The sequence below is a fragment of the Hyla sarda genome, chromosome 3 (genome assembly GCF_029499605.1).
Source record: "Hyla sarda isolate aHylSar1 chromosome 3, aHylSar1.hap1, whole genome shotgun sequence".
NCBI classification, from domain to species: Eukaryota; Metazoa; Chordata; class Amphibia; order Anura; family Hylidae; genus Hyla; species Hyla sarda.
In genome coordinates this window covers 141,228,051-141,252,720 of record NC_079191.1, presented here as the reverse complement: position 1 = coordinate 141,252,720, position 24,670 = coordinate 141,228,051, and the positions used below count along the sequence as shown (strand labels likewise).

At 40.6% G+C, this 24,670-nt stretch overlaps 1 protein-coding gene across 1 annotated transcript in view; it reads left to right on the top strand.

The window, feature by feature from the left end:
- Positions 1–24,670, top strand: part of MECOM (MDS1 and EVI1 complex locus) — a 590,565-nt gene that overhangs the window by 507 nt on the left and 565,388 nt on the right. Inside the window, exon 1 of the mRNA XM_056565113.1 lies at positions 1–577. This exon is cut by the window's left edge and continues 507 nt beyond it. Within this exon, the coding sequence (XP_056421088.1) occupies positions 541–577 (37 nt within the window). The 5' untranslated portion in view covers positions 1–540. The remainder of the gene's footprint in view (positions 578–24,670) is intronic.

Here is a 24,670-nt window from a genome sequence, read left to right as displayed (position 1 = left end):
CTTTGATATTCTTAGTATAAAGCAAGTGCTTCCCAACCAGGGGGCCTCCAGCTGTTGCAAAAACTACAACTCCCAGCATGCCTGGACTGTCCAGGCATGCTGGGAGTTGTAGTTTTGCAACAGCTGGAGGCACCCCGGTTGGGCAACACTGGTATAAGCGCACGGTGTGAATGTGGATGGCGGCAGGTGAAGGGTTAAAAGATGTAAAGGCTGGTGTGATGGGATGCTGAGCCTCCGTTCTGGGAGCTGGGGGAGGCTACTCTAGTAGCCGGGGTCTCTGGGAAGCCTTCATACACACACTCAGCTCCATGTGACAAGATCTCAAATCAAAATGATAAATCGCAGCAAACTTTTTTGGCAGAGGGTTGAGGTGAAGAGCGCATGCGCGAAGGTGTCTAAACTGACAATGCTGGGGAGATAGCGAGTCCGGAATGAGAAGGGGATTGGGAGAGTGAAAGAGGGAACAGACAGAGAGAAAAAAAAAATAAGGAAAAGATCCAAGGGAAATCTCCAGCAGATCCTCCTCGCAGAGCTGTCACCATGAGGTCCAAGGGCCGGGCAAGGAAGCTGACCACAAGTAGGTGCAATGTGCCCTTCTGGGGCTTCTGCCATCTTGCATACAGGTCTGCTCTGTAGGATTGTGTGTCTTGTACATCATCCAGGCACAGCAGCATCAGCCTGCATTCTCATAGACTTTGGGTTCCATGGAGGGTCACCCCATAAAGCTGTAGTAGCACTGGTCTCTGGCTGGAGTCTGGAGGGGTGATGTGGAGCCGCGGCACCATGCCCAGGTTGTTGGACCGCTGACAGTGCGGGCTGGTGGTGCAGGGATGAGGCAGGCAGGACTTTGAGAAAGTTGATGTTGCTCTGGGAGTGTTGTAAGCTGAATGAAGCTGCAGGAAGAAATGTTACCGCTAGTGGGCGCTGTGTGATTGGCAGCCGACTCTGTGGTAACCGTTTAAACGGGACAGGCAGCGAACTAGACATTAACTCTTACTGGGGCCACAAGTTGTATGAGGACAGCACTTAATGTGTCTATGGCATTGTTTCACAACCAGGGTGCCTCCAGCTGTTGCAAAACTACAACTCCCAGTATGCCCGGACAGCCTTCGGCTGTCCGGGCATACTGGGAGTTGTAGTTTTGCAACAGCTGGAGGCACCCTAGTTGGGAAACACTGCTCTATGGTAATAGTGTTCTGCACTGTAATTAAGGCTGTACACCTATTTATTTTAATTATGCACTGGAATGATCATAGGGATTTCCGAGGAGCAGATCAAGAAATATTCATTGTGACCGATCACTTCACGTTCCTCCTCCGGTGAAATCCGTTTAGTTCCGGTATCAGGTGTCAATACAATATGATCTCCGATCGGCCGAAAACTTCCTTATCTGTACAATCCCGATTGGATGCTTGTCGGTGTTCATGGTTCAAGAAGGTAGAAACCAAATCGATAATGCGGGCGATAAAGGTTATTTCGTTTGATAGAATTCAGAACAATGTGGGGAAGTATTTGCCGAGACGAGAAAGATCGAAGTAGTTGTAAATATTATTGTAAATAGAACCAAAATAAGGACACAAGTGTTTATTAAATCTCACATCGTCTTTAGCTTTGCGACTTTTCTTGGAACAGGGTCTGAGGGAATTCGCTTAGATCCGATATAATTAAAATCTACACGACAATATATATATATATATATATATATATATATATTTTATTTTTTTATTTTTTTTTTAATATAATTTCATGTGCAGAATTATTTGAGCTATATCTTCCCTACTGTTATCATGGAGTAAAGTAGGCGCAGTAATCTGTCGATACATTGTTATCAATAGAGGAAATGGATAGGGATTGTTAAGCTCACAGCTCCTGAGCTATCTCTTCCCCTTGGTGGTATTAAGTGTCACAAGCAGGGGTTTGCTGGTGACCCCAGTAATTCAATCAGTCAGCTGCCTCTGTCCACACTGACCCTCTATTCTTCCTGTGCATCAATAGACAGGACCCCTCCAGAGGTCTGCGAATAAACCCTCTAATTGTCACATAGCAATCAGTAATTACAATACACCCATTATGTGCCTGACACCTCTACAACTCACACTGGACAAACTGCACTTCTGTGCTACACCCCTGATATTTATACAATGACTTCCCCTCTTCTGAAAAGAGCCATTATACTTCTATTACAGCTCTGCCTAATAATGCCTGCAGGACTTATATTCATTATCTGTATGAAAACATAAAGGTGTATGTGTATATATATTTGTATATGATCTTCACATGTGTCATGGAATATATATATATATATATATATATATATATATATATATATATGTATGAGACATCCAGTGCTCTGCGGTACAAGTCCAGTGCCATGGAGGTCAGCCCAATGCCCGGCAGTGTGGTAAAGCTTGGGCAGCCTCCTGCACAGGAATGCACTTGTTACTTTACACTTTAGCGCTCCCAGCGCCTGTCCCCACTATGTGACATCATAAAGTCACACGTCCCCAGTTCTCAGCAGCCTGTGTCCACACATTAAAGCCCTGGCAAGTTTATGTGCCTGTTTAATAGTCCACTCGGATCTGTATCTGGAGCACTGAAATCCTGCCAGCTCTTTACTGTTTATTTGCCATTACTTTGCCATTACCTCTTAGTGGCTCTTTACTGCATCTGGCACAAAGTGCTAATAATGAGCCCGAATATCTGACTTTACCTAGCCCTTCTTATAAGAGAGCCCCCATGTTCAATATCAGGGACACAATCATAACCCATGCTTCATGTGAGGAGCAGAAGCTTCTATCATTCATCTTACTAGTGTATGCTTTCTTTCTTTCTCTCTTTCTTTCTTTCTCTCTTCCTTTCTCTAGCTCTCTCTTTTCTTTTTCTTTCATTCTTTCTTTCTTTTTTCTTTATCTATTTCTTTCAATTCTTCTTTATTTCTCACTTTATTTCTTTTTTTAAATCATTTATCATATGAGTGTTTCTCTTTCTTTCTTTCTTTCTTTTTATCATTTATTGAGTGTAATCTTTTTTCTTTCTCTCTCTTTCTTTCTCTCTCTTTAATTCTTTCTTTCTCGCTCGCTCTTTTCTTCCTTTTTTTTCTTTATCTCTTTCTTTCTATGCTTCTTTATTTCTCGCTTTATTTCTTTTTTTTATCATTTATCTTATGAGTGTTTCTTTCTCTCTCTTTCTATATCTTTCTCACTCTTTCTCACTCGCTCTCTTTTCTTTCTTTTTTTCTTTCTCTTTCTTTCTATGCTTCTTTATTTCTTGCTTTATTTCTTTTTTTTAAATCATTTATCTTATGAGTGATTCTTTCTTTCTCTCTTTCTTTCTTTCTTTTTCTTCGGTTCGCCACTGCAAACTTAATGTCCCATCTACAGTTCATTGATTTCAGTCTTTAAGTTATGATTGACTGAAAAATCCAACATATATTTTAGAATAAGGTTAAATTAACCAGAACCTAATAGAAATGATTCTTTGTAAAAAATAAATAAATAAAAATGTTGCCCTTTGCTAATGCAAGTTCCATCCATAGGAAGAATTTTTATGAATTGATAAATATGTTTGATCATAACTTAATGGAAACATTATCAATAATGACACCCAAAAAGTGTCCAGTTTAATGTCTGATAATCTAGAAAGACATCTATTTTGTATGTTCAGTCTAACACAGAATAATATATCATACTGCTAATTCATCAAAGCAGGTAATAATATAATAATATGTTTACTAGACATCAGATAATGCTTTAGCCTAATTTTCTTTTGCAGGAAAACCCTCATTTACCAGATGGTACTTTACAAACATTGTATTATAGGCATTGTGATGCACCTACAGGCCAGTAGGAAGTCATTTCTCAATAATCCATTATCCGAGCCATAGTTGTCACTCTTCTTGTAAACACCATCTATTATAGCTGAATGTCATCTGGAGACCTTTGTGCTGCATTGATACTAGTTTGTCCAGGACTGGTGTACAGACCTAGCATGCAGAAGTTTATGTCTAATTATGTTGTAAGTTGATGCATAGCTATATTTAGTCCAGACGTGCATTTTTCTTTAGGATTATGGTAGTAGTTGTTAGCCACTACTGTGATGCCTGTGATTTTAGACTACTGCTTCCCTCTAGTGGCAATATAGTGGGAGTCTGTAGTTTCAGGCCACAGCTGGTGACATCACTTATTCTTCTGCTATTAGCTGGAAGAGGAGCTGTGGGGGAGAGAGGTGAGATGAGTATTTATTTATTTATTTATTGTTACAATTTTTTTTTATAATCCCATTAATTCTTAATATACCCTCACAAAGACCAATGTTACTACATTTGAGGGTGCATTGTTTTAATTTAGGATCTAGTAAATATTGATAAAGGTAGATCCTGTGCTACATTCTCTTCTACAACATGATCTTGTTGAACTGGGAACCCTTCCTTGCGGGCAGTACCAATTGCCTTTAGTAATATTTGTAATGGATTTTGTCCAGTGCCATAGTAATCCTTTATAGTTACTTTTGCACTTAAACCCATTTGTTTTGGGTAATTTCCATCACATTTGGAAGTATTTCTTGAGTAGGCTCTTCCGCTATAATTCTTTATTTTGGGTACTAATCTTCGCAGGTTTAAACAGAGCTTTCTTCAAACAAGATTTAGCCAATGTTTAATTCCAGATGAAGCTTGCAAACCTGCTTGGCATGTAACGGGTTAGTAATTGAACCAATGGTATGGCAGAGGTGGTGGAGTTAAAAAGTGACAGCTTTATAGGACAGGCAGATTTTATATAAAACAAAGCCATTCTGTTTGATTAACATGTAATAAAATGTTTCTAGAGAAGGAAGGGTCTGTTTACAGAACCCATTTCCAGAGTCAGACATGCTACTTTGGGCTTTGCCTTTACAGCTAAACACACTTAGAACCCTTTGTAGTTGCCTAGTCCAGGATCCCATTACTTGATCATGGTTCAGATACAGCTTTGCCTGTAATTAATGACTTTTACCTATTTAGTAAAGAGGGAGGAGAAAGTCTAAATTCCTGGTTCATTGGGTGTCTCCAGAGAGGGAGAGAGAAAGTTGAGCTTGGCTTATGTCCAGTTCTGCACAATGTCAACATTGAATATTTGAATTCCCAGACTCTATTTAACAACTTTCTAAATAAATAAACTCATTGTGTGTCTGTGTTTGAAAATTATTTTACCTCTTTAAAAAACTACAGCATCTCATTACAGGTCTCGAAGGCTGTCTTGCTTTATAAATAAATACAAACAGAGCAGAGTAGGCAGCAGATCTCTGCACAGTATAAGGCCTCTAATGTAACACATGGCTCTTCTGGACGGCTCTCTGTGACATGATATCTAATCATAACTAAAAACAAATCTTGGTTCACAAAGTCAGTTAAGAATTAATCATTTCTTGGAGGCCCATGTGTTCACTCTGACTTTAGAGGTGTCCTGCATAGGCTCAATCATCTAAGACTGGCCTGGCATAGGAACTTAGGAGAGGCTCCACTTGTTTTCCCTTAAAAGGCTATTACTTAATAGATTCACGCCGTAATGTGAATGAACAGACACTCAGTAATAATATTACATGATAAAATATGTACCATTGCTTCCTTGTTACTTAATTCTGCCTGGGACAAATGACTGTGACCTGCAGATTATTGCATGTTTGTACAGGGTGATGTGTTATTTCAAGTGAAATATATATTTGAACATGTTTGTTGTATGCAAGACCCACAGACCTAGATCTGTATTTTTCTAACTAAAATAAAGTTTACCTTACTAAAATACATAACTTTGCCCAGCGGGATTGACCAGTGTTTGTCTGACATCCTGTCCATTAAATATAATTTTGGTCAGAGACCTCATTATACATAGATTTATTACACATTCGTCTCATTGAAGAGTTCATCCATTGGTGCTGTCACTCACTTTGATAAAGATAATTGTTTAGAATGTTGCTAAAACTGCAGGTCTTTTCTTACTTTAAAGGGGTACTCCTGTGGAATTTTTTTTTTTAAATCAACTGGCTCCAGAAGGTTACACAGATTTTTAAATGACTTCTATTTAAAAATCTTCCAGTACTTATCAGCTGCTGTATGCTACAGAGGAAGTTCTTTTCTTTTTGGGTTTCTCTTCTTTCTGACCAAAGTGCTCTCTGCTGACACCTCTGTCCATGTCAGGAACTGTCCAGAGCAGGAGAAAATCCCCATAGCAAACCTATCCTGCTCTGGACAGTTCCTGACATGAACAGAGGTATCAACACTGAGCATTGTGGTCAGACAGAAAAGAACTTCCTTTATATTATACGGCAGCTGATAAGTGCTGGAAGGATTAATATTTTTAAATGGAATTCATTATCTGTTTAACTTTCTGGCACCAGGGGATTTTGAATTTTTTTTCCCACTAGGTACATTCACACATACTTTATCCTCTGTGGATTTTAGACTCTATGGATTTTAGACGGCAGATTTATTTATATTGGTTAAATCCACAGCATAGAATCCGCAGGGTGAAATCCACAGCAGAATAACTTCAAGTCAACATTCCCCAAAGCTGGCCGTAGACAACTCTTTTACTTAGTTAAATAGTAAATGAAGTTACAAACTAAATATCAGAACAATTTAATATTCCCTAAACATATTTATTGCAAAGGTGTGAATGAGTCCTCCTAATCCTGACTGTTTTCTGAAAATCCACAACTAGTATGTGCAATGTGTCTGAGTTTATGCTGTCATTTTGTATGCATCTATAATGTATAACCCACAGCCTGCTATGGTCCCATACAGAAGCTGTGTGCCCTTTCTTTTTATATTACAATCCCTGATTCCAGCCTATAGCCCTTAGCCCCTATCCACAATCTTAAGAATAGGAAACCTTGTCTATTGTCAGAATGCAACTATGAGTCGTGTTTGAGCACCGCTGCTCCACTTTTTGTTTATTGGAGTTGCCAGAGACAGTCGGACACTGCACTAGGCCATCTCTGGCTGCTCCCATAGGCAAAAAATGGAGCAGTTGTGACCATGCGCAACCTGCACTCCTATGGTCCCTGTTTTTGAGATTGTGGGGTGTCCCAGTGATCAGACGCCCCAATAATCAGATAGTTATCCCCTTTCCTGTGGATAGAGGCTGAAATAACCCTTTATGACTCAGAGAGCACATATCACATCTCATGCTTGCAGGATGCAAAATGTACTTATATAAAACAGGAGGTTTTATTAAAAAAATATAGGAGGTTCTGTGAAGGAGACAAAAGAAAGGGGATTTCATACTGTGCAAAATTTAATTAATAGTCTCTATTCTAGAGTCACTACAATGGGTGATCTATGTAAAGCTAAGCTTGATTAAAGAAGCATTTTCTTTTTCTTACACAGTGCAGCATAGGCTCTTATTAGAGAACAGGTTCTTGTGTATGCGTTGTGCTTACCTTTCACCTAATGAGACCAACCTAATCACATGGCTAGACTCCAGCAACCAGAAGTCTAAACAGCTGACACTCATAATGCATCACTTCCTCTGACACATTAATCACTGTGATTTTGAGTGGGTCAGACTGGTGATCACATGACTCAGTTACAGCAATGAACCGCATTGATGGAGCTGTGCTGGAATGCAACAAATGGAGCTGTAGGACTAGTGATGGTGAGTGTGCATGATATATACATATATATATATATATATATATATATATAACACATAACCTGGAGTGTTTCTTTATGAGAGTATCCTAATACTTTTACTGTATGTATACACTGTGTTTTAGGAAATATATGCATTTTTGCCAGCAAAGTAAGGAGCTGAGTAAGAACGTTTTCTGGGCTGTCTAATATGTCATGGTGAACATGGTATTTATACTAAAGGTGCAAGGTGGGCTGAAGGCTAAGTTTACACATTGTAAAATCATAACCAAAAAAGAAGTTAAAGGGCTTTAAAAAGTGATAGCTTTTAAATTGAATTATTTTGTAAAACAGCTTTAAACATTTTCCAGCGCACTATTAGGGAATTACTTACAAGAACAAAAGCAGCTGTAAAGAACAACTTTTTGGTCATCTAAAGAATCAAACAAGTAGGTGCATTATATTTTTCTTTCCTATGGTGGTCCTGAATAGGGATGGATTACTTGCTGTAGGGTTCCACCACAAAGGACCAGATCAAAGTTGGGAGAAATCCTTTGGAAAAAGATCTAGTGGGATGCCTGTCCCAAGAAGCAGTGCCGAATAATATGCATATTATTAATGCTGGACATGATATCATTGTTTGCAGATCATAACTTGTAATATAACAGGCCCGATCCATTGTTTAGTAAGGTAGAAGCTGCTAGAGGTATTCAGCAGCTACTTCTCCCTATGGCAATAAACATTCAGGACCCTCCCTAGTAATACATTTTAGTAGAAGTGTCATTCCACTGCATATTGCCTTAAAGGGGTACTCTGCTGCTCAGCGGCGCCGGGAGCTTGTGACATCATGGCCCCGCCCCCTTCTGGCATCACGCCCTGCCCCCTTAATGCAAGTCTATGGGAGGGGGCATGATGTCATGAGGGGACTATAGCGTCACGAGCTCCTGGCGCTGGCTCCAGCGTTCGGAACAGTTTGTTCCAAACGATGAGGAGTACCCCTTTAACTTTAAAGGGGTTGTCTGTTGACTTTTTTTTTTCAGGTGGTAAAAAAATAAAATAAGTCATAACCTTACCCTTGGCTCCTGTTATGACCCTTTCCAGTTCTCCCACTGGTCTCTGTTTTCTGATCTATCTTGATATGAATATGTCATGGCCAATGTTGTGGCCATTGATTTACTGCTATGGTCACATGTCCATGTTGAGAGGGAGCAGGAGGTTATACATGGGCCATTTATATGGATACACCTTAATAAAATGAGAATGGTTGGGGATATTAACTTCCTGTTTGTGGCACATTAGTATATGTGAGGGGGGAAACTTTTTAAGATGTGTGGTGACCATGGCAGCCATTTTGATGTCGGCCATTTTAAATCCAACTTTTGTTTTTTCAAAAGGAAGAGGGTCATGTGACACATCACACGTATTGGGAATTTCCCAAGAAAAACAATGATGTGCTTGGTTTTAATGTAACTTTATTCTTTCATGAGCTTTTTACAAGTTTCTGACCACTTATAAAATGTGTTCAATGTGCTGCCCATTGTGTTGGATTGTCCATGCAACCCTCTTCTCCCACTCTTCACGCACTGATAGCAAAACCGCAGGAGAAATGCTAGCACAGGCTTCTAGTATCCATAATTTCAGGTGCTGCACATCTCGTATCTTCACAGCATAGTCAATTGCCTTCAGATGACCCCAAAGATAAAAGTCTAAGGGGGTCAGATCGGGAGACCTTGGGGGCCATTCAACTGGCCCACGATGACCAATCCCCTTTCCAGGAAACTGTTCATCTAGGAATGCTCGGACCTGACACCCATAATGTGGTGGTGCACCATCTTGCTGGAAAAACTCAGGGAACGTGCCAGCTTCAGTGCATAAAGAGGGAAACACATCATTATGTAGCAATTTCACATATCCAGTGGCCTTGAGGTTTCCATTGATGAAGAATGGCCCCACTATCTTTGTACCCCATATACCACACCATACCATAAATTTTTGTGTTCCAACAGTCTTGGAGGGATCTATCCAATGTGGGTTAGTGTCAGACCAATAGCGGTGGTTTTGTTTGTTAACTTCACCATTCACATAAAAGTTTGCCTCATCACTGAACAAAATCTTCTGCGTAAACTGAGGGTTCTGTTCCAATTTTTGTTTTGCCCATTCTGCAAATTCAGTGTGCCAATCTGGGTCATCCTCGTTGAGATGCTGCAGTAGCTGGACTTTGTAAGGGTGCCATTTGTGAGTAGCTAATATCCGCCGAAGGGATGTTCGACTAACGCCACTCTCCAGTGACATGCGGCGAGTGCTATGCTGTGGGCTCTTGCTGAATGAAGCTAGGACAGCCACTGATGTTCCTTCATTAGTGACAGATTTCATGCGTCCACATTTTGGCAAATCCAACACTGAACCAGTTTCATGAAACTTAGCAAGCAGTTTGCTAACTGTAGCATGGGAGATGGGTGGTCTCGTAGGGTGTGTTGCATTGAAATCTGCTGCAATGACCAGGTTACTGCGTTCACCAGACATCAACACAATTTCTATCCGCTCCTCACGTGTTAACCTTGACGACATGTCAATTGCTGTAAACAAAGAGAAACACCAGTGGTTAATCTTACGGACATAGAGCTGACCCCACCATTTCTGTCAGCATTGGAAAAAGGACTGAACTATGGCTTATCTGAACCGTTTAAATATGAGGATTTTGAAATTGACTTTTTTAAAGCCATTCGTAAACTTAAAGGGGTTTTGCGCTGCCCTGCAGTTTGGAGTTCCGCTCGCAGCGTCCGGAAGTTCATTACTCCGAACGCTCTGTGCGGGCTTCCGTGTTCGCGGCCGCCCCCTCGTGACGTCACGCCCGGCCCCTCATGACGTCACGCCCCTCAACGAAAGTCTATGGGAAGGGGCTGGGTGTGATGTCATGAGGGGGCGGCCGTGAACACGGAAGCCCGCACACAGCGTTCGGAGTAATGAACTTCCGAATGCTGCGAGCGGAGCTCCGAAAGGAAGGGCAGCGCACAACCCCTTTAATCTTGAAAAGTTTTTTTTCGCACACTAATAAATAGCAAATTATGAGGGGGATACTCCATGTAAAATTGGTCCTTTGGGGTTCACAATAGTGAGGGAGTTCACACAGCATGAAGTTGATTGTACTCGTTTACTTGCTGAGTTGTCAGGGGATACTCCTATTCCCTTACAAAATTCTGAAAATATTGCTATTACTCTGTTTTTGGGGGGCAATAAGTCTTCTTTCAACCCTCCAGTTATTCCAGGGAGTCCCCTTGACATATTCAGCAAGAATGTTCTTAAAGACATCAAGGCTCTGGTGTATCCCTCCCCAGTTTCCAATTAGACTGGAGATGAATTAACTGCTTTGAGAAATCTAATGTCCAACCCCAATATACTGGTATCTAAGGCCGTGAAAGGGGGAGCTGTTGTAATTTGGTATCAGAAGGAACATGACTCCAAAGCAGAAATACAACTAAATAATAATACTGTCTATGAAAGCCTTTCCCAAAATCCCACAAATAATATCAAAGTAAAATTACAAGCCCTATTGTGCAGACATGTGGATATAGGGGTATTAGTTCCTCCCCAGCCAAAATTTCCGTACTGGTACATATTCCCAAAAATCCACAAGTCACTGAGCCGACCCCCTCGCTGCCCTACTGTTGCAGGGGTCGGCTCAGTGACTGAAGCCATTTCCAGTTATTTGGACTGGTTAATGTCTCCCATATTAAAAGAAATTCCCTCCTTCTTAAGAGATACAGGGGATTTGATCCAATGCTTGGAGGGATTTTAATGGAATCCGCAATACTCCCTGGCTCCAATAGATGTTGAAAGCCTGTATACCGGTATCCCTCATGATGTGGGTATACAGGCCATGGATGAGTGTTTGTACTAATAAGTCATAAGGAATTTATTTCCATCTTTAAAGAAGCACTGGAATTCGTTTTAAAAAACAATGCCTTTCAAAATAACAACAAGTAGTTTAATCAACGACAAGGGGCTGCAATGGGGACCCCCGTCACTTGCGTTTATGCCAATGTATTTTTGGAAATGTTTGAAAGCAAATTCGTCTTCACCTCCAATATTCCCTTTGTTAAACATATTTAGTTATTTCTTCATTTCGTTGATGATATTTTTGTTGTTTGGGATGGAGGTGAAGAAGAATTTGCTCAGTTTATTGACTTTCTTAATAGAACGAATGAAGTAAACATGCTGTTCACACATCAGTTTGGAGGGAAGAGGTTGGAATTCTTAGATGTGCAAATTCTAGCAATTGAGGATACCTTGGTTACTACCTCATATTGTAAAAACACCTCCCATAATGCCCTCCTACATTTTCAGAGTTTACATCCAGTCCAAACTAAAAAGAGTATACCATACAGTCAGTTTTTTCATATCAACGCAACAACAATGACAATAACAAGTACTTGCAGGAAACAGAAGATTTATCCAAATGTTTACTAGCACGGGGGTACCCGAAGAAAATAGTGTCCAAAGCATTTGACACAGTTAAAGTACAGTTAAAAACTAGACAGGAATTGTTTAGCACTAAACCCAAAAGAAAAGTAAATACTGGAGAAAGGTTTATGTTTTCATTTAAAAATTCCCCCATGAACCACATAATCAGTAACGTTATCAAAAAGAACTGCTTTATTTTGCAGGAAGATACCTATAGTGACACAAAAACGCAATAAGACTCTTAATTCCCTTTTAAAAACTTTCAAAAACCAAAGTAAAGCTAAACAAAACAAAAAGCATTGGTTAATGGATAGCATCTCTAAGGGAAATTTTAGGTGCCATAACTGTTCTGTTTGCAACCAGAATTTGGATTGTTAGAGCTAATGCGCTTGGTCCTTTGGGACTAAATGATAAAAATTAGTTTGGTGTCTTTCTCCACTAAGCTTTATCCGCAGTGTTTCAATATGGTGATGTTTTTATGGTTTTAATGTAGTATCACTTTAGTTTGCTGCACTTGTTTATTGTCTCTATAGTAACGCCCACCAGGTTAATCCATATAAACAACACCTTGACATATTACGTCATTACGGGCCAGAGGAAGCGCTGCTGTGCGCAAAACTTGTTGCCGCCCCTGTGTAAGCCCCCAACCTCACCTCTTCCACCGTTGCTCCCTGTGTGTCCGTCCATCCTGCTGTATGTTCCTGTTTGCATTGATTAAAACCTGGATTTGCTACTTGCTGGTGAGTGCATTATCCTTCCAACTCTCTCTGCTTATGTTTTACTGTACCTGCTAGTTCTGGGATGAGAGCCCCTCCACCACTCAATGTATATTGGGACTGATACACGTGCTGAATACTATCCATTGTGACAGAGCCAGCGTGTATTAGGTACTAGCAGTGCCAGACCTTTTCTTTTTCTCCTTGGTGAATTTTGTTATACTATGACTTTAGCTGTAAAAAAGAGCTCACTCTGGGAAGTGTACAGAAATGGCCGACTGAGAAAGCTAATTGACCTTCTGCATTATGGGAGCTTTGCAAAAGTCTTAGGTTATGTTCACACAGCAGATATTTCCATCTGAAAAATATGCCGCAGAGTCCACAGCAGTAATCTGAGACATACCCTTGGATTTCTGCCATTTTTACTTTCCTTTGGTTTTTAGATATAGATTAGATACAGAAGAATGTCAAAGAAGAACCATGTCATTTCTTTCTTTCTTATTCATCATATGAACTGCAGGGTCTTTCAGACGGAGGGCAGTCAATGTAAATTACATACTAGTGTAGAACTAGGGTTCAGAAGGTGGTTCCAGGCTGCCAAAGTGCCACAGCTTTACTCCCCCTCCCCACCGTTTACTCTCCTGCTGGAGCAATGTTCAGGGTTTGGCTTCCAGTGCTGAGCCATGTCTCCAGATCACATCTGGAGTCTGGACCCTGAACGTCACTTAAGCAAGAGAGAAAGAGAGAGAAGTGGGGGCGCAAGGACAATAATGTTGTGGCATGCTGAGCAGCCTAGCTCACCTCCTGGACACTTGTGGCCACCAAATAAAGTTGATATTACAAGCATTCCCAGGAGCTAGTAGTATTGGTATGTCTGATTTACATTTTCTATCATAAATTCAGTGTACTGAATCATGAATAGGAAGACACAGGAGCCTCACTTCAGAGCACCTTTTTGACTGATGTACAGAGCCCTATATGATGTAATCAAGGGGGGGGGGCTGGGTGGTGAGGCTGAGCGAGGAGGCATGCCATGCTATGGCATTTGAGCAGTTTGGCTCCACCTGCTTGACACTTGACTGAGAAATAAAAAGGACATAATTATAAATTTGGTAATCCCTATCAGCTCCAGGAATTATACAGTTTGGGGGAAATTTATCAAAACCTGTGCAAAGGAAAAGTTGCCCAGTTGCCCATAGCAACCAATCAGATCACTTGTTTCATTTTGCAGAGGCCTTGTTAAAAATGAAAGAAGCAATCTGATTGATTGCTATGGGCGACTGGGCAACTTTTCCTCTGGACAGGTTTTGATAAATCTCCCCCTTTGTTTTTATACCCTAACAGTTATCCATTGAGGTCTGCAACACAGGTGGCAGATTCTTTTTTTAAATCAGAAAAAAATCCATTGTGTAAACTATGGTGTGGATTCACCCCCACCCCTGAAAATAATAGGACATGTGGATTTTCACACTGAACTTAGAGACATGTTGTTTGGGCTATAATATAGAAGGCCCTTCTACATATGCAAATGCTTCAGCAATTACGTGTGCCAATGTTGGCGATCTGCACTCAGGTACCGAGCCTTAATGAAGGTCAATCAATCGTGTATATATATATATATATATATATATATATATATATATATCCCCTTTTATCCCCTTAAGGACACATGATGTACTAGAACGTCATGTGTCCGCTCCCGATCTATAACGCGGGGCCCGGCCTCTAACAACGGCCGGGACCCATGGCTAATAGCGCGCGGCATTGATCGCGGTGCCGCGCTATTAACCCTCTAGACGCGGCGTTCAAAGTTGAATGCCGCGTCTAAAGTGAAAGTATGCAGGTTAGCTCAGTGGGCTGTTCGGGATAGTCATGGCGAAATCGCGGCATCCCGAACAGCTTACAGGACAGCAGGAGGGTCTCTACCTGCCTCCTCGCTGTCCGATCGCCGAATGACTGCTCAGTGCCTGAGATCCAGGCATGAGCAGTCAAGCGGCAGAATCATCGATCACTGGTTTCCTATGAGAAACCAGTGATCAATGTAAAAGATCAGTGTATGCAGTGTTATAGGTCCCTATGGGAGCTATAACACTGCAAAAAAAAAGTGAAAAAAAAAGTGAATAAAGATCATTTAACCCCTCCCCTATTAAAAGTTTGAATCACCCCCCTTTTCCCATTAAAAAATAAACACAATGTAAATAAAAATAAAAATATATGGTATCGCCGCATGCGAAAATGTCCAAATTATAAAAATATATCGTTAATTAAACCGCACGGTCAATGGCGTACGCGCAAAAAAAAAATTCCAAAGTCCAAAATAGTGCATTTTTGGTCACTTTTTATATCATGAAAAAATGAATAAGTCCTATGAATGCAAAAACGGTACCGCTAAAAACTTCAGATCACGGCGCAAAAAATGAAAAATGAGCCCTCACACCGCCCCATACTCTCAAAAATAAAAAATTTATAGGGGTCAGAAGATGACAATTTTAAACGTATTAATTTTATATAAGTAGGGTATCATTTTAATCGTATGGACCTACAGAATAAAGATAAGGTGTCATTTTTATCTAAAAATGTACTACGTAGAAACAGAAGCCCCCAAAAGTTACAAAACAGCGTTTGTTTGTTTTTCAATTTTATCTCACAATGATTTTTTTTTCCGTTTCGCCGTAGATTTTTGGGCAAAATGACTGACGTCATTACAAAGTAGAATTGGTGGTGCAAAAAATAAGCCATCATATGGATTTTTAGGTGCAAAATTGAAAGAGTTATGATTTTTTAAAGGCAAGGAGGAAAAATGAAAATGCAAAATCGGAAAAACCCCGGTCCTTAAGGGGTTAAATTTGGTACCTCAGTGCTGATATATAACATTGCTGCTACATGTAAAAAACTTGCTTATACATTCAGCTATATTCATCTATAGACATGATATAAGTCCATAGAGATCCTTATACAATTTACATGTATATGGAGAAGATGTGGGTAACAACTATAGTCTTTGTTATACTAGATAAAAGGTCTTTCATAGGCAAAATTGTCAGCAAGTTAGTATCCACAAGAACATTATTACCTTTGCCATCTGAAGACACCTCCTGAAGCTAAGAAAACATTGGGGCTCGACCATTCTGTGCAGCTGACCCTGTCACTTTGCTCTGTTCTTCCTCACCTTAAAGTAGAGCTGTATTGTTTTCCACTGGGACCTTGAGCTGACTCTTTATTCTTATACTTGATGGCCTCACATGTGAAATAAAGCCATCAGACATAATTAGCTTTTTGAGCCATTTCATGACAGGATAAACGCATCAATATGGAATGCCACACAAACATTATGCATGCTCCCTGTGTATTATCACTGTCTGATATCCATCACCCTATTCAAGGGTTTAAAAGTCAGTCATGGCCACTTAGCACCAGCATGGGAGGTCCCTGGGAAGATATGCAACAGAATTCAATGATATTAAACAATAAAAAGTGCATTAAAAGTCAGATAGCTAACAGCACAGTGCAACATTGTATTATCTAAGGTGAGTATTTATATAATAATAACAACTATCATTATTAATAATAATAATAATAAATAAACATAATACAAAATGCAAATAAATAAAGCCAACTTTAGCAGGGGTTTATTATGACCAGTGTAAGAAGTGCCAGCATCTCAGATGTGAAGGATCTATGAAGATGTGCCAGCATCTCAGATGTGAAGGATCTATGAAGATGTGCCAGTATGTCAATAAATCGGGTGAATCTGTGGCTACCAATCGGGCTACTAATGGGTGCTGTAGATTTCTGCAGTAATGTATACCAGTTTATCGCATAAATTATAATAAATCTGCTGGGTAATGATAGCTGGCCACCTTTCCTGCCCACTTTTACAAAACTGGTGGGTGCCGTGTAACAGGGCCAAAAAAGTCTCAAGTGTTTGCGTAAATGAGCATTGCACAAAAATCTGCAACTTTTGCAGTCCAAAAACTGGTGTAAGTACAATGATAAATTCTCCCCATAGTCTTCACCCAGAAAAGAACGCACATAGGGGAGAGTTCTCAAAACCTGGGCGGAGAAAAAGTGGAGCAGTTGCCCATAGCAATTAATCAGATAGCTTATTTTATTTTCTTTCTATTAAAAAATGAAAGAAGTGATCTGATTGGTTGCTATGGGCAACTGGTCAACTTTTCCTCTGTTCTGGTTTTGATAAATCTCACCCATAATCATTTGGAAATATTACGTAACAGAGAAAGTAACTATTTTATTTGTCTTTGACTTGTAGGTCAAATTCCAATAACATTTTAGAAACATACATTCCTGTCTTCTCAAATACACCTATTCGAAAGATAATGGGCATTACAGAGATATATATGACTAATTTTTTGTTTTTCTGCTTTATTTAGCATGTATGTTGAGAAATCTCCTGATGTACAAAATATCACGTCTGCTCGGGTCAATTCTCAGATAAAGGCCAACAGACTGTCCTTTTGGCCTCTATATGACCAGTATACATCAGTATACTGCATAAAGAGTGGGTTTAATAGCGTAGAAGACTAAGTCGTTTCTGTAAAAAAATATCAGTTAAATTCAATATTAGCCTTTGGGTAATAAATGTATTACATGTATGACATCCATCACCCATAGCCTATATTGGCACCCTTTTAACAGATAACTTAAATTAAAAAAAAGCTTCAAATGCATAATATAAATGGATCTTATGCTAGTTTATAGGTGACAGATGACCCTGTCAGGCATCGGTCACAGTTGTATACCTCTGGACCTTTTTCCAGGATATACATTAAACGGGAGAAACAATGTGATATGGACCCACCTTGCAGCATATTTTGAAGAGTATTAAATAGGATGTCACTTACATGTTTAAAAAAATGGCTCCAAATATTGTAAAAAAAAAAGAAGAGAAGGCATATTCATTGTGCTACTCCCATTCTACAGGGTGGGCCATTTATATGGATACACCTTAATAAAATGGGAATGGTTGGTGATATTAACTTCCTGTTTGTGGCACATTAGTATATGTGAGGGGGGAAACTTTTCAAGATGGGTGGTGACCATGGCGGCCATTTTGAAGTCGGCCATTTTGAATCCAACTTTTGTTATTTCAATAGGAAGAGGGTCATGTAACACATCAAACTTATTGGGAATTTCACAAGAAAAACACAAGGGTTTTTTCTTTTATTGGTTCCAAGTTACACTCTTCTTTCTTTTGATCCTCCACGGGGGATTCTTTGCTACCCTTCTCTCCTCTGTTTCTCCTCCTCCTTTTATGGCCTCCACGTCTTTTCCTCCTCAAAAACTAGGGTTCGTGCTTGCTGGGGTCACTGCAACATCTTTAATATGGCTCATTTCATCTGATTCACTGGATTCATATTCAGTAGTTAGAAAATCAGTGGTAGACTTCTTTTTCTTAGAATTGTAATTGACTTGGCCTTTGTTTACATGCTGTTTTCTGCCATTGCGCATTTTAGAATTCTCATCTCCTGAACCAAATCTAGTGAACAAAGTTTTGGTTTCAAAGTCTTTTTTGTCCCTCATATATTTGTCTCATTTTATTTCCTTTAATGTAGTTTGTAGTTGCAAGATTTTCTTATCCAAACTTTGTATATAATTATTGACTTGTTCCTCTGTAAGTTGGTTCTCAGTTCAATTTTGGCTTTACATAACTCAGTAGTTATGGGCTCATACTCACTTTGGTTTTGTGTGAGAATTAATTGTTGTAGATTTAAACAGTGCACTATATGGGCTTCATCCCAAGCGGCTAAGAACTCGGGATTACTGGCAAACTGTGATGGAGATTTACAGACATGGAGCCCTCTTGGTGTCTGTTTACACTCAGCGTAAGCTGTGAGAGATTGGATGGTCCAAAATAGACTAAGCCCCTGCCTGTGCTCTACCTGTGTTGATAGCTGCTTCCATCGATGTGCTTGGAGATTCCAAATCCATATGAATTGCGTTTTCCATACTGCGTGCCTCATACATTTTGAATATAGATGCAACAAAATTCACCAAGTACCTAATACACACTGGATCTGCCACAATAGATAGTGTTCAGCCCGTGTATCAGTCCCAATATACATTGAGTGATGGAGGTGCTCTCATCCCAGAACTAGCAGGTACGGTAAAACATAAGCAGAGATAGTTGGAAAGATAATGCACTCACCACGTACTTCTCATTAGCAATTCCAGGCGTTGTTCCCTGTGTGTCCGTCCGTTCTGCTGTATGTTCCTGTTTACATGTGACAGAATTATATAGGTAAACCAAACACAAGCTCTTACAGACCCAGTTATGGCTTCTTACTTTTGCCATTGCTCAGGTCCGGTGGTTCCCAGTTCCCAACCAACTCCGGTGGTTCCCAGCTGCATCTCGGATGGTGCAGGGCGGCACATAAATTGTCAGTAGATAAGAGAAACAATTCCAGTGTGGATCATATGCGGTGCAGCAATCCCATTTATTGTGCTTAAAAGTCCTAAACAAAGACACAGGTAGTGTTAACAAGTCACACGTTTCGAGTGTTGCCACCCTTAGTCATACTAGTATGACTAAGGGTGGCAACACCTGAAACGTGTGACTTGTTAACAGTGAATGGAATTGCTGCACTGCATATGATTTACACTGGAATTGTTTTTGTTATCTGCTGAATATTTCCCTGACTGAACTGAAAAGTCACCTTGGTTTATGTAACACCGTAGAAAATACTGCTAGATGCTTTAGGTCATAGGTCTTATTAAGGGTACTCAAATATAAGGGAAAGTAAGCAGTTTTGACTTTGCAGCTCTGAGGTCCCGGAGGCTTTCTGTAAGCTACTGATTTTTACAATACTTGGAAACATTACAAGAATAACTTCAACAACAACTCCAATTACAAAAATATTTTCCCTATAGCAACCATATGTGTCAATATAAATTTATTTTCTTATTTTCCAATGTTTTGCAGCAGTCTTTAACAATAAGCAGCTCTTTAAAACTGTATCACATGTTCAAACTGTAGTATTTTCCAGTATGTGCTTACAATTAAAAATGATAGTTATGATCTTTACACTTACAACTATAGATAGTATGCTCACAACGGTCCATATACCACTATTATTTCTGGACTCACTGGGTTGAGGGCAAAAAAACCTATTTACAATCTACAGATCAATCACTAGTATGGTAAAGGCAGATGCCAAACAAGGTGGATACTGGTTAGAAATCTGGGTTGGTAGCGGGAGACACTGTAAACCCGATCAATATGCAGAAGAACATGTTTTACAGAGATTTTATACAGTTACAACATACAGTAGTGTTTATGGGCGAGCAGGTAATAAGCCCATCAACAAGTGTTTCTGTAATAACCATATATTGTGCTTCACTTCAGTGTATGAATGTATTGTCACTCATAAGTGAACAAATAAAAAACAAGAAATTTTTTTTTTGGCTACACAGTGTTCCAACCATTGTGTCTCTAACTGTTGCAAAACTACAACTACCAGCATTATTTACACAGGTACTATTTTTCCACACCACCTCCATATAGCTCTATGGGAGAGCCGTTCGGCAATCTTTGACTCTGTCATAGAACTATAAAGAGGGGAAGTGGTGGACCCCGCTTCGGGTTGGGGTCATGATGCGCTGCTGTTTAGGAGAGCCACGGCTCTAAACAGTAGATCAGGAGGTAAGTTTTTTTTACATGATACTTGTCCTTTAACCACTTAAGGACCCAGGGCGTACAGGTATTCCCGTGGGAATTACGGTCCCCGCCGCTCGCCAGGTGGGGACCGGACTGGGATGCTTGGAGGCTTTGGCGGGGCATCGGCGGTGGAGGGAGGGGGTGATCGGCGGTGGGGGGTGTGGGTAGGCTTACCTGGGGTCCGGTGGGGCAGCACTCCTGAGCAGCAGTGGTCCCCAGCGATGGTGGTCCCGGCGGTCTTTGGCGGAGGGATCTAACAGCAGGAGGTAAGTGCTGTTTGCCTCCTGCTGTTGCCTAGCAACAACTCCCAGCATGCACAGCCAAAGGACATGCTGAGAGTTGTAGTTTTGCAACAGCTGGAGGCACAACTGCAACTTTTGGCTGGAGGCACAACTGCAATTCTTTGGTTGTCTGGGCATGCTGGGAGTTGTAGTTATGTAGTTATGAAAAATTGTGCCTCCAGCTGTTGCATAACTATAACTCCCACCATACATGGACAGCCAAAGGCATGCTGGGAGCTGTAGTAGTGTGCCAAAACTGCAAAGCTCAGCATGCACTTCGGCTGTCAGTGCATGCTGAGAGTTGTAGTTTTGCAACAGCTGAAAGTACACTGGTTGTGAAACACAGAGTTTGTTACCCAACTCAGGGTTTCGTAACCAGTGTGCCTCCAGCTGTTGCAAAACTACAACTCTCAGCATGCATTGACAGACCGTACATGCTGTGTGCCTCCAGCTGTTGCATAACTACAACCCTTAGCATGTACAGAGAGCCAAAGGACATGCTGGGAGTTTAGTTTTGCAACAGCTGGAGGTTCCCCCACCCCCATGTGAATGTGAGTTTCTCGCTGCAAGTTTGAGATGCAGCAAATTTTCCACTGCAGCCCAAACTCCCAGGGGCAAACTCGCTGTGAACCCCCGCCTGTGTGAATGTACCCTAAAGACACCACACTACACTAACACATAATAAACAGTAGAAAACACTACTTATACACATACCCCTACACAGTCCCCCACCCTCAATAAAAATGAAAACGTCTGGTACGGCAGTGTTTTCAAAACGGAACCTCCAGCTGTTGCAAAACAACAACTCCCGGTATTGCCGCACAGGCATGCTGGAAGTTTTGCAACAGCTGGAGGCTCCCTGTTTGCGAATCACTGGCGTAGAATACCCCTATGTCCACTCCTATGCAAACCCCTAATTAAGGCTTCAAATGCACATGGCGCTCGCACTTCGGAGCCCTTTAGTATTTTAAGGCAACAGTTTAGGGTCACATGGGGTATTTCTGTACTCAGGAAAAATTGCCTAACAAATTTTGGGGGGGCTTTTTCTCCTTTCACCCCTAATGAAAAGGTAAAGTTGGGGTCTATTCCAGCATGTTATTGTAATAAAATAAAAATTTCAACTAACATGCTCGTGTTGCCCCAAACTTTTTATTTTTACCAGAGGTCAAAGGAAAAAAAGACCCCCAAAATTTGTAACGCAATTTCTCCTGAGTAAGGAAACAAAAAGCTAAGGAGTGAGAGCACCATGTGCATTTAAGGTGATTTGCACAGACATGGCTGATCGTTACAGTGGTTCTGACATAAACACACACACACACAAAAAAAAAACTACACTCCTCACGGAACGTAACAAAGAGTATAGTGAGCCTTAACACCCAACAGGTGTTTGAAGAATTTTCGTTAAAGTTGGTTGTGAAGATAAATTTTTTTTATTTTTTCACTAAAATGCTGGTGTTATCCCAAATTTTTCATTTTCACAAGGGGTAATAGGAAAAAAGCCCCCCATAATTTGTAACACTATTTCTTCTGAGTGTATAAATATAAATACCCCATATGTGGATGTAAAGTGCTCTGCTGGTGCACTACAGGGCTCAGAAGAGAAGGAGTGCCATTGGGCATCTGGAGAGAGAATTTGGCTGGAATTGAAGGCCATGTGCATTTACAAAGACCCCATGGTGCCAGAACAGCGGAACCCCCCTACATGTGACCCCATTTTGGAAACTACACCCCTCACGGAATGTAATAAGGGGTGCAGTGAGCATTTAAGCCCCACTGGTGTCTGAAAGATTTTTTAGAACAGCGGTCCATGAAAAGGAAAAATTTAATTTTTCATTTGCAAAGACCACTGTTCCAAAAGTCTGTAAAACGTCAATGGGGTGTAAATGCTCACTGCACCAATTGTTACATTCTGTGAGGGGTGTAGTTTCCTTTCTGAAATAGGGTCACATGTGGGGGGGGGGGTCCCCTGTTCTGGCACCAGGGGACTTTGTAAACACACATGGCCCCCGACTTGAATTCCAGCCAAATTCTCTCTCCAAAAGCCCAATAGCGCTCTTTCTCTTCTGAGCAATGTAGTTCGCCCGCAGAGCACTTGATGTCCACACATGGGATATTACCATACTCAGAGCAAACAGGGTTCCAAATTTTAGGGGGTATTGTCTCCTATTACCTCTTGTAAAAATGGTAAACTTGGTGAAAAAAAAACTGCATTTTAGTGAAACAATTTTTTTTTCATTTACACATCTGATTTTAACGAAAAGTTGTCAAACACCTGTGGGGTGTTAAGGCTCACTGTACCCCTTGTTACATTCCTTGAGGGATGTAGTTTCCAAAATAGTATGCCACATGGTTTTTTTTTTCTGCTGTTCTGGTACCATAGGGGCTTCCTAAATGCAACATGCCCCCCAAAAACCATTTCAGCAAAATTTGCTTTCCAAAAGCCAAATGTGACTCCTTCTCTTCTGAGCATTGTAGTGTGCCCGCAGTGCACCTGATGTCCACACTTCCATACTCAGAAGAGATGGGGTTACAAATTTTTGGTGGAATTTTCTCCTATTACCCATTTAAAAAAAATTTAATTTGGGGAAAAACCAGCCGTTTAGTGAAAAAAAATCATTAACACATCCAACTTTAACGAAAAGTCATCAAACACCTGAGGGGTGCAGTTTCCAAAATAGTATGCCATGTGTATTTTTTTTTTTGCTAGTCTGGCATCATAGGGGCTTCTTAAATGTGACATGCCCCCCAAAAACCATTTCAGAAAAACTCACTCTCCAAAATCCCATTGTCGCTCCTTCCCTTCTGAGCCCGGTGAACACTTTACATCCACATATGAGGTATTTCCTTACTCGAGTGAATTTGGGTTAAAAATTTTAGGGAGATTTCTCTCCTTTTACCCCTGGCAAAAATTCAAAAACTGGGTCTACAAGAACATGCCAGTGTAAAAAATGAAGATTTTGAATTCTCTCTTTCACTTTGCTGCTATTCCTGTGAAACACCTAAAGGGTTAACACACTTTTTGATTGTAATTTTGGATACTTTGAGGGGTGCAGTTTTTATAATGGGGTCATTTATGAGGTATTTCTAATATGAAGGCCCTTCAAATCCACTTCAAAACTGAACTGGTCCCTGAAAAATTGGAAAATTGTTGCTAAACTATGATGCCCTCTGATGTCTTCCAAAAGTAAAAAACATGGCAACTTTATGATGTAAACATAAAGTAGACATATTGTTTATGTGAATCAATATATAATTTATTTGGGATATCCATTTTCCTTTTAAGTAAAGAGTTTCAAAGTAAAAAAAAAAATGCATAATTTTTAAATTTTTCATAACATTTTGGAATTTTTCACCAAGAAATGATGCAAGTATCGACGACAATTTACCAATTCAGAATAAGTCACGAAAAAACTTTCTAGGAATCAGAATGAAAAGTAGAAACATCCCAGAGTTATTAATGCTTAAAGTGACAGATATGCAAAAAATGCTCGGGTCCTTAAGGTGAAAATGGGCTGGGTCCTTAAAGGGTTAAAGGGGTACTCCAGAACATAAGCACTTATTCACAGGAGATAGTGGGGAGTCACAGTGGTAAGACCCCCTGCTATCTCCTGCCTCGCACCCTGGCTCTCCTCATGCACAGTGCGACCTCTGCTCCAGGCACCCTTTACTGTCAACCACCAGACAAAGTGGTGACCGAAACACCTCTCCATGTATCTCTATGGGACAGCCGGAGATACAGTGCTTGTCTATCTTTGGCTTTCCTATATAGATACATGGAGAAGCGTGTTGACTACCGCTTCATGCGGTAGTTGACAGTAATTCATGCACAGAGAGGAGGTTGCTCCGTGCGTGAGGAGAGCTGGGTGCTGGGCAGGAGATGACGGTCCCAGCAGTTGGATATCCTGTGATCAGTGACATATCACCTATTCTGTGC